This window comes from Lissotriton vulgaris, chromosome 8 (genome assembly GCF_964263255.1).
Source record: "Lissotriton vulgaris chromosome 8, aLisVul1.2, whole genome shotgun sequence".
Lineage (NCBI taxonomy): Eukaryota > Metazoa > Chordata > Amphibia > Caudata > Salamandridae > Lissotriton > Lissotriton vulgaris.
Genome location: NC_141696.1, coordinates 1306615946 through 1306630657, shown reverse-complemented (window position 1 = coordinate 1306630657; position 14712 = coordinate 1306615946). Strand labels below are relative to the sequence as shown.

At 43.9% G+C, this 14712-nt stretch overlaps 1 protein-coding gene across 3 annotated transcripts in view; it reads right to left on the bottom strand.

The window, feature by feature from the left end:
- SLC35F2 (solute carrier family 35 member F2) overlaps positions 1–14712 on the bottom strand; it is a 322015-nt gene that overhangs the window by 42041 nt on the left and 265262 nt on the right. For all 3 annotated transcript variants that reach the window (XM_086935238.1, XM_086935239.1, XM_086935240.1), the window contains exon 7: positions 4030–4184. In XM_086935238.1, the coding sequence (XP_086791364.1) occupies positions 4030–4184 (155 nt within the window). The remainder of the gene's footprint in view (positions 1–4029; positions 4185–14712) is intronic.

Genomic DNA, 14712 nt, shown 5'->3' with positions numbered 1-14712 from the left:
TACTGCCTGTGTCCGAGTAGACAGGAAAGAAGCAAGCCATTCCAAGGCCTTGCCTTGAATGCCTTTAACCTGGAGACGGTCGAGGAGGACGGGGTGGGAGACGGTGTCAAATGTTGCCGACCAGCATATGCTGCCGACCCTCGCTGCTAATAACCAGCGAGGGTATCCAAATGCAAGGTGCTTTGCTGAGATTAGTCGAAAAGCCCAATCTTGAGTCCCTTTCTCAATTCCAGAAGCAAGGCGCTGTTTGGAGATAGAGTTGTTCAAGGACTTGGCGGTGAATACAGAGAAGGCTCTTCCTCCACTGAGGCTTCGGCGGATTCTGGAGACTGTGCAGGGGCGAGGGAGCCAGAGCACAGGTATGTGGAAGGTTTGTAAAGGTTCAGGGGGGTAGTTGATGTATGCTGGTCCTTGGTTATGGAGGGCTCTGTGGGCATCTGTCAGCATTCTGAATTAAGCAAACACAAGAAGATGATAGACGGGGCGCTGAAACTTTCAAACACTAGCCCCCAGTCACAGATCTGAGTTGAATCCATCCTCGTTCTTTAGCTCACTTTGCCACCCCAGTTCATACCCAGCCATATGCAAATCAGTGTTGACCCTGTTCCTTATGGGGACAGTCCAGTCCAAACTGCCAAGCAGTTTGGGCAGTGGACCGGAAACAAGCATCCTGGGACCAGTTTCAGGGTAACACCCCTCATCAGCCAGGCTAGCTTGAATCCAGTGGCAAAGTGAGCAAGGGACCCACGTCTGGGCATACCCTGCCAACTTAGGGCGAACAAAGCAAACACAAGAAGATGATGGACAGAGCGCTTAAACTTTTCAAACACTCACACCCGGTCACAGATCTGGGTTGAATCCATCATCGTTCTTTAGCTCACTTTGCCACCCCAGTTCAGGAGGAGAAGCAAACTGGCGGGCCTCCAGCAACTTTCGGGCCCGCTCCTGCAAAGTCTTCGGATGCATGGCCCGGCAGTCGGAGCACAACTTCGGGTCGTGGTCGCGCCGCAGGCACCACAAGCACACGAGGTGCAGGTCCATCACGGACATCATCTTGTGACAGGACCCGCAAGGCTTGAAACCGTCCGACGTTGGGACATCTCTCGCGCACCAGGAATCAATAGACTCTAAAAGAAGTCGACAAAATATCACGAAAAGGCTAGTCAAAAAAATGGCTAAGGAGTAGCTCTCTCCAGAACTGCGCTAGGCTGATTTAGAAAATGAAAGAACTGACATCATCCCAGCGACCACGACGGAGTCGACCGGCGTCACCTACCAATGCGCAGGGGTACTGCTAAAGAAAAAATCTCCAGATCCAGTCTGACGCCTGGGGAAAATTCAAAGGTAAGGAATCTACAAGTAAATGTCTCTTACAGATGGAGGTGTCAAGGCACTTTCATTCTTGAATTACAGGTTAAGGCCAGCATCAGTATAAGATACAGGGAGTACATTTTCTACCTCCTCATCGTTTTCCACATCATGTGGGACCACTTTAGGTACCTGGATAGCATCCAAATCAGAGTCAAAAATAGTTTTCATCCTAGCAAAATATTGGTTTTGAGGAAGTGTTGTCACCGAGGAGTCATCTTTAGCACAAGGCCAAGCTTTAATAATTGTGTAGTCACATGAGGCAGACTCCTGACACTGGATCTGAATCTGGGGTTAGTGCAAAAAGGAATTTGTATCACCGCCACTAGAGTTGGTAGTGGAACAGTTGGAGCAACATCCGGTGAGGGCTTCAGCAGAGGTATGAACCAGAGCAATGGTAGAACAAGAAGACTCTATGCAAGGACAGTCGGCACCAGGAGAGGGCTTTTCAACAGAAGTGCGACTGGATGCCCTGCAAGGCCAGAAAGTGTGCCACATGGTACAGAAGCAAAGTTAAGTATCTGAAAAATGACTTTTCTAAAGATTGACACTTGCTGCAGAGTGGAAGATGGTCCCGGCAACTTGGGGCGATGTGGTTCTAAATTCAGAATGGGCTCTATGTTACCTCTCTTGTTAATGGGAGTGAATGAGAGTGTAGGGAAATGGAGGAGTCTCGTTTATGCTTCTTGGGTGAGGGCTTTACTTTTCCTTCAACTGTGACTTATCTGATGGTGGTGAACTGTTGTGGGAGCAATGTTGATAGGTGTGTTCAGCTATTTAAAGTTTGGCCTTCCATTCCTTCATTCCAGGTGCATCAGGGAGCATTTGTCACAGGACTCTGAGTATTTGCACCCAGACACCACAGACAAATGCCCTGAGGGTCCATGACTAGCATCTGCAGCTGAAAAGCATGACACGATTTGAAGCCTGTAGTCATCTGTGGTGACATTCCTGCTACACAATTTCACATGATCTATGTTTGAAGGATCAATCTCACCTGATCTATGTTTGAAGGATAAGGAACCTCTTACAACTTTCACCATGCACTCTTTAAGCTTTATTCCATCATTCAATATATGGAGACACATATAATCTAATCTACTTTCTCAACGCCAATCTTACACTGGTTCCATTTCAGTAACATGCCCTTACTTGTCAAAGTACCCAATATTTTATTCAGCACAGGATTATGATCCGCTGTTTTCTTCAAATACACTAATATGTCATCTTGGAAGTAAGTTAGTGTTAAAAACAATTAAGACCTGCTATTATTCCCAATTATATCCTGTGCACACCAGCAATAAGGTGATTTTATTTTAGCATCTCCATCACAACTTGCAACACATATTCAACTTCCTCATCATTATTATCAAAATCTGTATTTTCCTTACATCCTCTATCCAAAATGTTCATACTTCACTTGCCACTCGCCTTACACACACCTCACGGCTAATATCCCTTTTGGTTGCACTTCTGCTCAAATTGTTTCATCAGAAAAAAAATCTAATGACTGAAGTAGGAAGGTCACCACTCTGAGATCCTAGACAACTGACCGAGTCAAAGTGATGTACATTCTAGTCTATAATGTTTATTGTGTATATGTATCAGTGGCTATTATCTAGGACAGACTATGACTATCACATGTTAGTAAGATAACTCAGTGTGAGATCTGTGTAATTCTTGATGGTTATAGATTGGAATCCTGAAAGGCCCCAACAAAGACTACCATTCCTTTTAGGTCAATAGTTTTGGTGACTAAAACATTGGGTCATGGTAACTCCTGTTAAACTCCAAAGAAATAGTTATAGGTTACATGCGCCCCTCAGGACAAATCAAATGCGAGGAATGCACTGCGCCCAATGTCAAGCCACAATAGTACTTGGGGGACTCTCTGTAGGGGTCATCATGCCGACTTCTGAGAACTGCTGTAACTTCCAGCAAACGTTCTGACTGAAAAGAATAGATCATCAAGACTGTTGACAAAAAAGGGGGTTACTTACCCACTGCTGTGGTACTCTCTAATGTTGGAAAGGCAGCAGTATAGTCTGGTCTCTGGGACAAAAAGGTTCTCATAACACTGCAATTGTTCATCTTATGATTAGGATCAATTCACAAGGCAGTCTGTGGAGGTCCACCAGAGAAACGCTGCAGGAACTGCAAGTGGCATGTGTAATTAGGGAGTCTGGACTGAAGAGAAAACCAACTAGTAGGGTATATGTTCCAACAGCACTTTGGGAAAAATGCTTCAATATATTGTAACAAAACTATAACAGTGTGTGCCAAGATCCCAGGATTGACGACATGACGCACATCTCCTTCCAAGAAACAGGGGGAACGACACGGAGGAGCAGCAGAGAAGTGAGCATTTCATGAATCAAAAAAGTTTGAGGTTGCATATGACATTTATTCCTTTTATGTGCATTTTGTATATGAACAAATATATCAGAAATAAACAACTGATTCACAGCCTGAGAAAGTTGACGTGGAACAAGATCTGTATGCAAGCTTGGTCACCTGAAAATGCTCCTATTTGCCATAAAGCCCACCACATACAGCACGCCACGTATGAAGCAAAGAGAAGCCTTGCAAAAACAGACGGAAGGGAGAAGTGAGAACATCAGTCAAACGTTTGTACATTAATATAGTATGTTCTATGCTTACCGCGTAACCAAAAAGGAAGAGTCCAAAAAAGAGACTGTAAAGATCTGCTGTCAGAATTCCCAAGTTGACAGATGTCGCGCTAGTGACCTTAATCACGACAGGCATAAGGCTGTATAATCCAAACATGCACAGAGCAAACCCTGTAAATAATAATGCTGTAAAATAAAACAAGAAGCAAAATAGTTAACACAACTGAAAAGCCAACACAAAAAATGGACGTACATTGGCCCTGGTGAACGCATTGAGGACTATAATCTTACTGCAGCACATCAAGACATTAACAGTCTTTGTTTCACTTTATCACAATATATACCGTATTTTCCGGCGTATAAGACGATTTTTTAACCCTTTAAAATGTTCTCGAAAGTCGGGTCGGCTTATACGCTGGGAACCAAATTTTTTGGAGTGGAAACAACGCTCCACCGACTTGAAATTGGAGCAGAAATCATTAACCCTCAGCAAACATCAGAGCCTGCGCTTCAACGGCTGCATCCTAATCGACTAAGTCTGCCCACTCCAACTTACCCGGGAATCAATCCACACAGCGGGCACATGTGCTGATCTGGCGTCTCTCTCTCATTCCGATGTGGCCATAAATCTTGCGTTCATCGGAAGGAGAGGAGCGTCAGTACGTGATCTCTTCTGTTCATGGCCATAAAAAGGGGACTGTAGAATTTTCACGCCGGAAAATACAGTACATAAAGTAATGTTTTGCTGTAGTTATTTCAGAAGGGTGATTACGCTACATTCCTGAGGAATCACTAACACACTGCATTTCTTTTTAGGTCGGATGTTGAATCCTTACATACCTTCTTTTGATACACACGAATAATAGATCTGAAATACACTATACTGTTCTGCATGGCTGTTTAATAATGAAAGGAGATGCTTGGAGAGGGCCTGTAGTGTGAGCACATAGTAAAGATGATACTAACAACACGTTTTAGAACATGAGAGGAACTACAAACCTCCAAATCCAAGCAGAGTTTGTATGCAGTGTGCACAGGAGATACCGGTACCAGTACCAATACATCGCTTTCCGTGATTGACTGCCTTTCCTGTTTACAACAACCAGCCAATCTGGTGAGCAGATACATGTGGTGGTGAAGACAGTACAGCACAGCACCAGTATATGTACCGGTTCATACAGTACAGCACCAGTACATACAGTACAGTATGCAAATGGCTAACAGTCAAGAACCTATCATCAAGAAGAAAGAAATATGAAGCCAGTTACAAACTTAACAGAAAAGATGGTTCGGGACTGGAAAGCAGTATGCCAAGAGGTAAGTGTGCATTAAAAAGAGGCACCCCACATTGGCCAGAACTCAAAAAACATGTAGCAGACATGGTGAATGAGCATAGCCAAAGCGGTTATGAAGTGACACGAAATAAAATACGTTTGTTTGCACTTCAGTGGGCCAAATCTAATCCAGATCACAGCAACAGATTTAAGGCCACTGTATCCTGGTGTACTAGATTCTTGGAAAGGCATAATCTGGTATTGAGGCAAAAGACGAAAATTGCACAAAAATTACCTGCAGATCTTGATGCCAAAGTACATAGTTTCCATGGCTACGTAATACAGCAGCGCAATAAACATGGCTATGCGTTAAGTAGTATCGGAAATATGGATGAAACGCCAATGAATTTTGATATGGTTGCAAATCAAACTGTCCATCCAAAAGGTGAATAAACTATTTTAATAAAAACAACAGGACATGAGAAGTCCAGTTTTACAGTGGTACTAGCATGCACAGCTGATGGCGCCAAACTGAGATCAATGATTATTTTTAAAAGAAAAACAATGCCGAAACTCAAGTTTCCTGTAGGTTGTTTTGTACATGTGAATGAAAAAGGCTGGATGGATGAAGAAGGGGTAAAGCTATGGCTTGATAGTGTATGGAGCAGGCGACCAGGTGGACTTATTCAAAAACGTAGTCTACTGGTGTGGGATATGTTCAGGGCTCATTTAACTCCCAGCACCAAGCAAAGGCTGGCAAAAATAAAAACAGATGCAGCAGTTATTGCTGCAGGATTGACATCGTTGGTACAGCCACTGGATGTGTGCCTAAACAAGGCATTTAAAGATCGCATTCGAGAACAGTGGAATGAGTGGATGGTTAGTGGCGAAAAGTCAATCACAAAAGGAGGAAACAGGCGTGCTCCACAGTTGGATGTTTTGTGCAAGTTTGTCATAAAAGCTTGGAAGATATTGATGCAGAAACAGTCATCAAGTCTTTCAAGAAGTGTGGCATATCAAATTCATTAGATGGTATGGGGGACGACAACTACTCGTGGCAAGATGAAGAGGAAGCCGAGACCACACAATCTGATACGGAATTAGATCCATACGATGACTGCTTTACAAATGTACCACAAGATCCCATTGATTTACTTATGATATCAGATGACGAAGAGGAGGATTTTGAAGGCTTTTAAAGGGAAACTGTCACACCAGCAAATCCTGTAAAAATAGCTTGGAGTTATGAAAAGTTTAATCCACTTGCACTGTTTTATGTTTACCGTACATGTTTGATGACAAAAAGCCTTATGTTTATAAGTGACTGTTTTTTTATTTGGTTCTAAAAATAAAATTGCGACTAAAGCAATATTGTTTATACAAACAATTGGTTTGAGTTCAGTCTTTGAGTGTGTACAATAAACTACGATAACTCCAGAGACCTCCTTCACCCGCTTTCCTACTCTCTACATGCTAGCAAGATCACGGGTAGGAATTTCCTCATGAAGGTACATAAATAAGTGCCATAATCATAAACATCCATTGTCCCGTATGAGAGCAACCCCACTACCGACAGTACAGCCAACGTCACAACTTATACACCACCTCCACTTTGACTGTTCCATTCTACAGAATATATGGTAACGGGTAAACTATAGACACCAAGATGGGGCACCAACAGGACTATGCCCATATTCAAAATATATAGGAACAGGACAGTTCTTTACTCTTCATGTCATGGAGGACGACTAGAATCACTAAGAAACCCAAAATAAATTCTCAAAATGGCTATGCAGATTGGTTGAAGATGTGGTGATTGCGTTGAAAGAGGGGTAGTCTTATACGGCGAGTATAGCACAAACCCTATATTTTAACAAGAAAAGTAGGGGGGTCGTCTTATACGCCCAGTCGTCTTATACGTCGGAAAATACGGTAATATAATTCAGTTTGCACTGATGCCACAAGTGGGCTGAAAGTGCCAGAATTCAGTTTATTTGCATCACTAGCAGATCGGACAGTGCAATTATTGTGTTGCTTTTAGATTAAGGAACCTGATATATTCTCAGGGTGTACCGACAGGTTAAGACCCTTAAATTAGAATGTTTACATTTTTTTATCCCAGTTTATGGACAAATGCAGTGCAGAGTAACAGATCATCATGAGAAATGTTATATTGCCCAAACATCTCGACAAGCTTATCAGCTTACACAAAGCATTTTTACAAACAAGCCCAAAATACACTGGAACACGATAGACATTTCAAAATCTTTCTTAAACTTGGGGAAAGTAGTCATCTTTGCTACATAATACACCATGGTATCCATTCCTACACAAATGACTAATTGTGGACCTAATCCTCAACACCTTCACAGCAAGGTAGAATGTATCTGACATTTCCTCCATGAAGGAGCCTTTCTTGTCTACTAGCAAACACTCCACATTCTCCTCAGAGTAAGGAGCTGGTGGTGGCTGGGCATGAACAAATGAGTAGTGTTCACAGATAAACAAATTGATATCTTGCTGGTAGCATATAATTTATCCTTTTTGGTTTCTAATCGGGTCTAGCATTCTCAGACCGGAGCACAGCAGCTAAGTATCTCCTAGGCTTGTCACTCTGAGAGTGCAGTCTAGTGGTGTGGGACTGATGGTCAAGACAGCTCAGTCTTTCCCTAATGTAATGTGGGCTAGCTTAACTTCTGAGCATCTTCACCTTTCCTGAAAGCATCCTGACAGTGTTTTCCTCACCTCTTTAATCATTCTATACATTCTCCCACAGTATCTTCTATGTCTCTGAAAACAATTACTTCTCTGAATGTGGACTTAAATGCTGCATCCTGCAAAGCTTCCCCATGCAATTTCCAAGATGGGATAATATTATGTGGCCTACCCTTAGTAATCAACAATAGTAGAGGGTTGTGGTGGTACAAAGTTTTAAACAGGTTTCAGGATGTGCACTGTGACTTACCAGGCTTGCCTGTGCAAAGAGCCTTTGTGAATCAGGTAAAAAAGACTAAAAGAGAGAACTCTTCAACTATCACATCATCCCCAAGTCCACCACAACAAAGGCATTCTTTGCATCTGTTGCCATAGGTAACCACAGGAACATCTAGTCCCACAACTTTAAAACAATTGAAACCCATCCCCAAAGCACTTGGGGATACTTTACAAATGTCAGCCTATTGTTTGCCACATGGAGGCATTTCTCACTTTTTCCACACCTATTCAATCTATTTTCAGTCTTCTGAAAATTCAGGCAGGTAAAAGGTAACCTTCTAAAAGTTAATTTTTCCTTTATTACAAACCAAATGTCACTATCTCATTCCTGACATACATTATTAGCATTTTTTGATATTCACTCTAGCTTCCTACATAGGACCGCTAGGTCTGCCACATTGAACATAACTCCCAGGGCCTTGTCTCTGTAGGGACACAGTAATATTAATGTTCTACATGTCCCACTTTTAAATACCATGCAACCTACCTTATAGGCTACAAGGCTCAAATAGGGATGGCCTACTAGAATGTAAAAGGCTGTAGTGCATGTTCTGCAGTGGTAGGCCTGAAGTCATTTTTGCACTGTCGCTGTAATGGACGGCACAATAGGCGCTAAATCCAACTAGAGAAATTTGACTCCCAGGCTCTTGGCACATTTTATACCACATACTAGAATCTTATAGCCAAGTTAAATATAGCAATTAGGAGTATGCCCATTTGACCATGTCTAAAGTGGGAACACAGGGACTTTACCATTGGTTAGCATGGGTAAAGTTCACAGAAATCTAATGCTAGCAAGCAGCTAAGGTCCAGCCCAAGATAAAAAATCCAGGGTGGCTACGCAAAAAAGGCAGATTTCCTACATAATGTAGACAAAAAATTTGGTAAATTGCTAGCATAAATGCCAAGACATGTCTGGGTTACTTGCACTCTGGTGCACCAGGGTTTCGGTTTGGACTCTCCTTACTAGGATGGAGCCAAGACTGATAAGCATATTTGTAGCGAAAAACTGTGAACTGAGATGTGACCTAATGGAATTACTAGTGTGTGAGATTCAATGCAACATCTTTTGGCCTTTCTTAGTGAGACATTACTTTACAAATGTCAGGTTCACTTTGTCGCAGAAAAATAGGTAGTGTGGAATGAAGCTGAACAACTAACAAACCTGGGGGCAGATTTCCAAGCACCGCACGCCACATTTGCGCCGCCGTTGCGTCACTCATGCTGCGGGGTATTTACAACGTGATGCATCTGGGAGCTGCGTCACGTTGTAAAGCCCTGAGCCACATGTTGGCGTGCCGGTGCCGGGGGGGGGGGGGGGGGGGGGCATTTCTGCGCTGGAATGCCTCCTAAAAGTGGCTGAGTGAAATCTACAAGATTTCACTCAGTCGCTTTTAAGGCCATGCTGCGTCAAAACCCTGCGCCTGCTTGAAGCAGGCGTAAGGATTGACGCAGCATGTTAGGCATAGGGGTACCCCGAGCCTTGCTGGAGCTGCGTCGAGCTTGCGACGCAACTCCAGCAATGCCTCACCTTTACGGCAGCAGATGCGTCAATTATCTGTCTATTCTTGCCCCATGGTGCGCCGCATTATAAATGTGGCGCATCCATGGTGGCGCAAGAGGTGTCTGCCGTGACGCACAATAACTGGCGCATCCCTGCTGATATGCAGGGATGTGCCAGTTATTGTAAATCTGCCCCCTAGTGTTTTTGTACAGAATCCACCTGGGACCTGTTCAAACCCACAAGCTAGGCAGCGAATCGAATTGTTCCAGTTCTCGTATTAGCACATAGGCTGCACAGTAGGAACAAAGTGAGAAAAATAAAATACTAGTAAGTCAGCCGAAATGGAACAAATGAATTAGCCTATATGAAATCTATGGCTTGCAAATTACATGGATCATTAGGAGAATGTGCTGCTAAAGGTCAGACCCATCCTATTACGGAATGTGGAAATTCCATCTTAGAATAGATTATTTTGAAGATGATCGTGACTTAAGACTTCAGTATGAGTGGATGTTTTTTTGCAAATTCTTCTCTAGACCTGATCCTGATTCTCAGGAATAGTTTAAGGAAACTTTCTCTATGCAAACAAAACAGCAATCACAATCACATATTGGTTGAAGAATAAAACATGTTGATAGCAATTTAATGATTGTATTTTTATTTTGGCAACGTGCAGGTATATGCAGTTCAACAGCATCAGATCTTCCAGAGCAAAGTGCCAAATAATCAGAAAACAAAAATGTTTCCCTTAAATATCCCAGAACGTGTTTAGTTCATAAAAATGGCCTAATATCCTCAGCGTTATGTGGTCATAATGACTTATTATGTGCAGGAAGGGGCACCTCCTGCACATAAACAATCATTAATGGCATTTTGCTCTTTCTTTGTGTGCTGCAGAATGCTGCAGCACATATAAAACAAGCATTGGCATAGCCAATAGGTCTCGCTTTTGGGGCCTTATAAGTATTTAGTTATGCAGCACAATATCCTTGGTGCAACAACATTAACTGTTGCATGATTAAACACTTATAAGGTCCCATGGGCGAGACCTATTGGCTATGCTGGTTCTTTTACAAAAACAAAAATGGCATGATATTTACTGCTATTCCCTAAATATGTTCCATTGTTTTTGGTTTGGAGAGAGATATGTCTGTAGTGTGAGGGCCTGATGTAATGTGTATATGAGAGCTGTATGTAAGCGTGAGGGACACAATAAGGATACATTAGTGAGTTGTGTGGCGGTTGAGAGATACATCTAAGTAGTAGTATTAAAGGTGTATGTTGCATTAGGTAAATATTTTTTAAAGTATTGTAATCGCTATGTGCTGTGTGAGTGTCCAATGCAATGTATACTAGGAAGTGTGTTTGTTTTGTAACAAACATATTGTATGTGGAGTGTAATATGTGCGAAATGTGTGAGGTGCACTTGAAGAGCTAGGTACATTCTGATGGCGTGAGGTGAGCTTTATTGTGAAATCTGTATGTAGCATAGACATCAGTGAGATGCAGTGTGAAAGTTGTGTGCAGTTTGGAAAGACCAGAACTGCAGTACAAAGCATGAAGGATACAGTTGTAGTCTATTAGGACATCTTTGAGCAGCTTAAGGGGCATATCGTAGGTGCAGTGTGAGAGGTGTGTGCAGATTGATGGAGTATTGGTGCTGAGTGATGCTGTGGTGGTGCTGACTGATGCTGTAGTTGTGCTGTTTGATGCTGTGGTGTGCTGAGTGATGCTCTAGTGGTGTTGAGTGATGCTGTGGTGGTATGAATGAAGCTGTGTTGGTGCTGAATGACATCTGTGTGCAGCTTAAGGGGCATATCATAGGGTCAGTGGGAGAGATGTGTGCTGATTAATGCAGTATTGGTGCCGACGGATGCTCTGCTGGTGATCAATGCGGCTGTAGTGGTGCTGACTGATGCTGTGGTGGTGCTGTTTGATGCTGTGGTGTGCTGAGTGATGCTCTAGTGGTATTCAATGATGCAGTGGTGGTATGAATGATGCTGTGTTGGTGCTGATTGACATCTGTGTGCAGCTTAAGGGGCATATCATTGGTGCAGTGGGAAAGGTGTGTGCAGATTAATGCATTATTGGTGCTGACTGATGCTGACTGCTGCTGAATCAAGCGGTGGTGGTGCTGACTCTTGCTGGGGTGGTGCTCATTAGTGCTGTGGAGCGAGAGAGAGAAAATGTTTACATAGAATAAATGGTGTAGCGAGAGAGGAAAGAGAATAAAATTGAGAGGGTGGAGATAGAGAAAGCGAGAGACAGAGTCAGACAGAGACAGACAGAGTCAGACAGACATACAGAGTCAGACTGAGCCAGATAGACAGACAGAGTCAGACAGACAGAGCCAGATAGACAGACAGAGTCAGACAGACAGAGACAGACATAGTCAGACAGAGTCAGACAGACAGAGACAGATAGAGTCAGATTGACAGAGACAGGCAGATTCAGACAGAGACAGACAGAGAGAGAGATCAACAGAGTTAGACAGAGACAGACAGAGTTAGACAGAGACAGACAGTGTCAGACAGACAGAGTCATAGAGACAGATAGGCAGAGTCCGACAGAGTCAGACTAACAGAGTCAGATAGAGTCAGTCAGACAGACAGACAAAGTCATACAGAGTCAGACAGACAGAGACAGACAGACAGACAGACAGAGTCAGACAGACAGTGTCAGACAGAGTCAGACAGACAGTGTCAGACAGACAGAGAGAGTCAGACAGGCAGACAGAGTCAGACAGAGTCAAGCAGACAGAGTCAGACAGACAGACAGAGTCAGACAGATAGACAGAGTCATACAGACAGACAGAGAACAACAGAGTCAGACAGACAGACAGAGTCAGACAGAGTCAGACAGACAGAGACAGACATAGTCAGACAGAGTCAGACAGAGACAGACAGAGTCAGATAGACAGAAGCATACAGAGTCAGATAGACAGACAGAGACAGACAGAGTCAGACATCGACAGACAGAGTCAGACAGAGACAGACAGAGTCAGACAGAGTCAGACAGAGTCAGACAGAGTCAGACAGGCAGACAGAGTCAGACAGTCAGATAGAGTCAGACAGACATCAGATAGGCAGAGTCAGACAGAGTCAGATAGAGTCAGACAGAGTCAGTCAGACAGAGGGGCAGGCAGAGTCAGTCAGACAGAGTGACAAAGTCAGTCAGACCAAGTAACAGACAGAGTCAGTCAGACAGAGTGACAGACAGAGTCAGTCTGACAGAGTGACAGACAGAGTCAGTCAGACAGTCACGGACAAAGTCAATCAGACAGATTGACAGACAGAGTCAGTCAGACAGAGTGACAGACAGAGTCAGTCAGACAGACAGTGTCAGACAGACAGACAGTGTCAGACAGACAGACCGAGTCAAACAGACAGGCAGAGTCTGACAGAGACAGTCAGACAGACAGAAAGACAGACAGAGTCAGACAGAGTAAATCAGACAGTCACACAGAGTCAGTCAGACAGAGTGACAGACAGAGTCAGTCAGACAGAGTAAGTCAGACAGAGTAACATACAGTCAGTCAGACAGAGTCAGTCAGACAGAGTGACAGACAGAGTCAGACAGACAGACAGAGTCAGACAGACAGATAGAGTCAGACAGACATCAGATAGGCAGAGTCAGACAGAGTCAGATAGAGTCAGACAGAGTCAGTCAGACAGAGGGGCAGGCAGAGTCAGTCAGACAGAGTGACAAAGTCAGTCAGACCAAGTAACAGACAGAGTCAGTCAGACAGAGTGACAGACAGAGTCAGTCTGACAGAGTGACAGACAGAGTCAGTCTGACAGAGTGACAGACAGAGTCAGTCAGACAATCACAGACAGAGTCAGTCAGACAGTCACAGACAAAGTCAATCAGACAGATTGACAGACAGAGTCAGTCAGACAGAGTGACAGACAGAGTCAGTCAGACAGACAGTGTCAGACAGACAGACAGTGTCAGACAGACAGACCGAGTCAAACAGACAGGCAGAGTCTGACAGAGACAGTCAGACAGACAGAAAGACAGAGACAGACAGAGTCAGACAGAGTAAATCAGACAGTCACACAGAGTCAGTCAGACAGAGTGACAGACAGAGTCAGTCAGACAGAGTAAGTCAGACAGAGTAACATACAGTCAGTCAGACAGAGTCAGTCAGACAGAGTGACAGACAGAGTCAGACAGACAGAGTGACCGACAGAGTCAGTCAGACAGAGTGACAGACAGAGTCAGTCAGACAGTGACAGACAGAGTCAGTCAGACAGTGACAGACAGAGTCAGTCAGACAGTGACAGAGTCAGACAGAGTCAGTCAGACAGAGTGACATACAGAATCAGTCAGTCAGAGTGACAGACATAGTCAGTCAGACAGAGTGAGATAGTCAGTCAGTCAGACAGAGTGACAGAGTCAGTCAGTCAGACAGAGTGACAGACAGAGTCAGTCTGACAGAGTGACAGACAGAGTCAGTCAGACAGTCACGGACAAAGTCAATCAGACAGATTGACAGACAGAGTCAGTCAGACAGAGTGACAGACAGAGTCAGTCAGACAGACAGTGTCAGACAGACAGACAGTGTCAGACAGACAGACCGAGTCAAACAGACAGGCAGAGTCTGACAGAGACAGTCAGACAGACAGAAAGACAGACAGAGTCAGACAGAGTAAATCAGACAGTCACACAGAGTCAGTCAGACAGAGTGACAGACAGAGTCAGTCAGACAGAGTAAGTCAGACAGAGTAACATACAGTCAGTCAGACAGAGTCAGTCAGACAGAGTGACAGACAGAGTCAGACAGACAGACAGAGTCAGACAGTCAGACAGACAGATAGAGTCAGACAGACATCAGATAGGCAGAGTCAGACAGAGTCAGATAGAGTCAGACAGAGTCAGTCAGACAGAGGGGCAGGCAGAGTCAGTCAGACAGAGTGACAAAGTCAGTCAGACCAAGTAA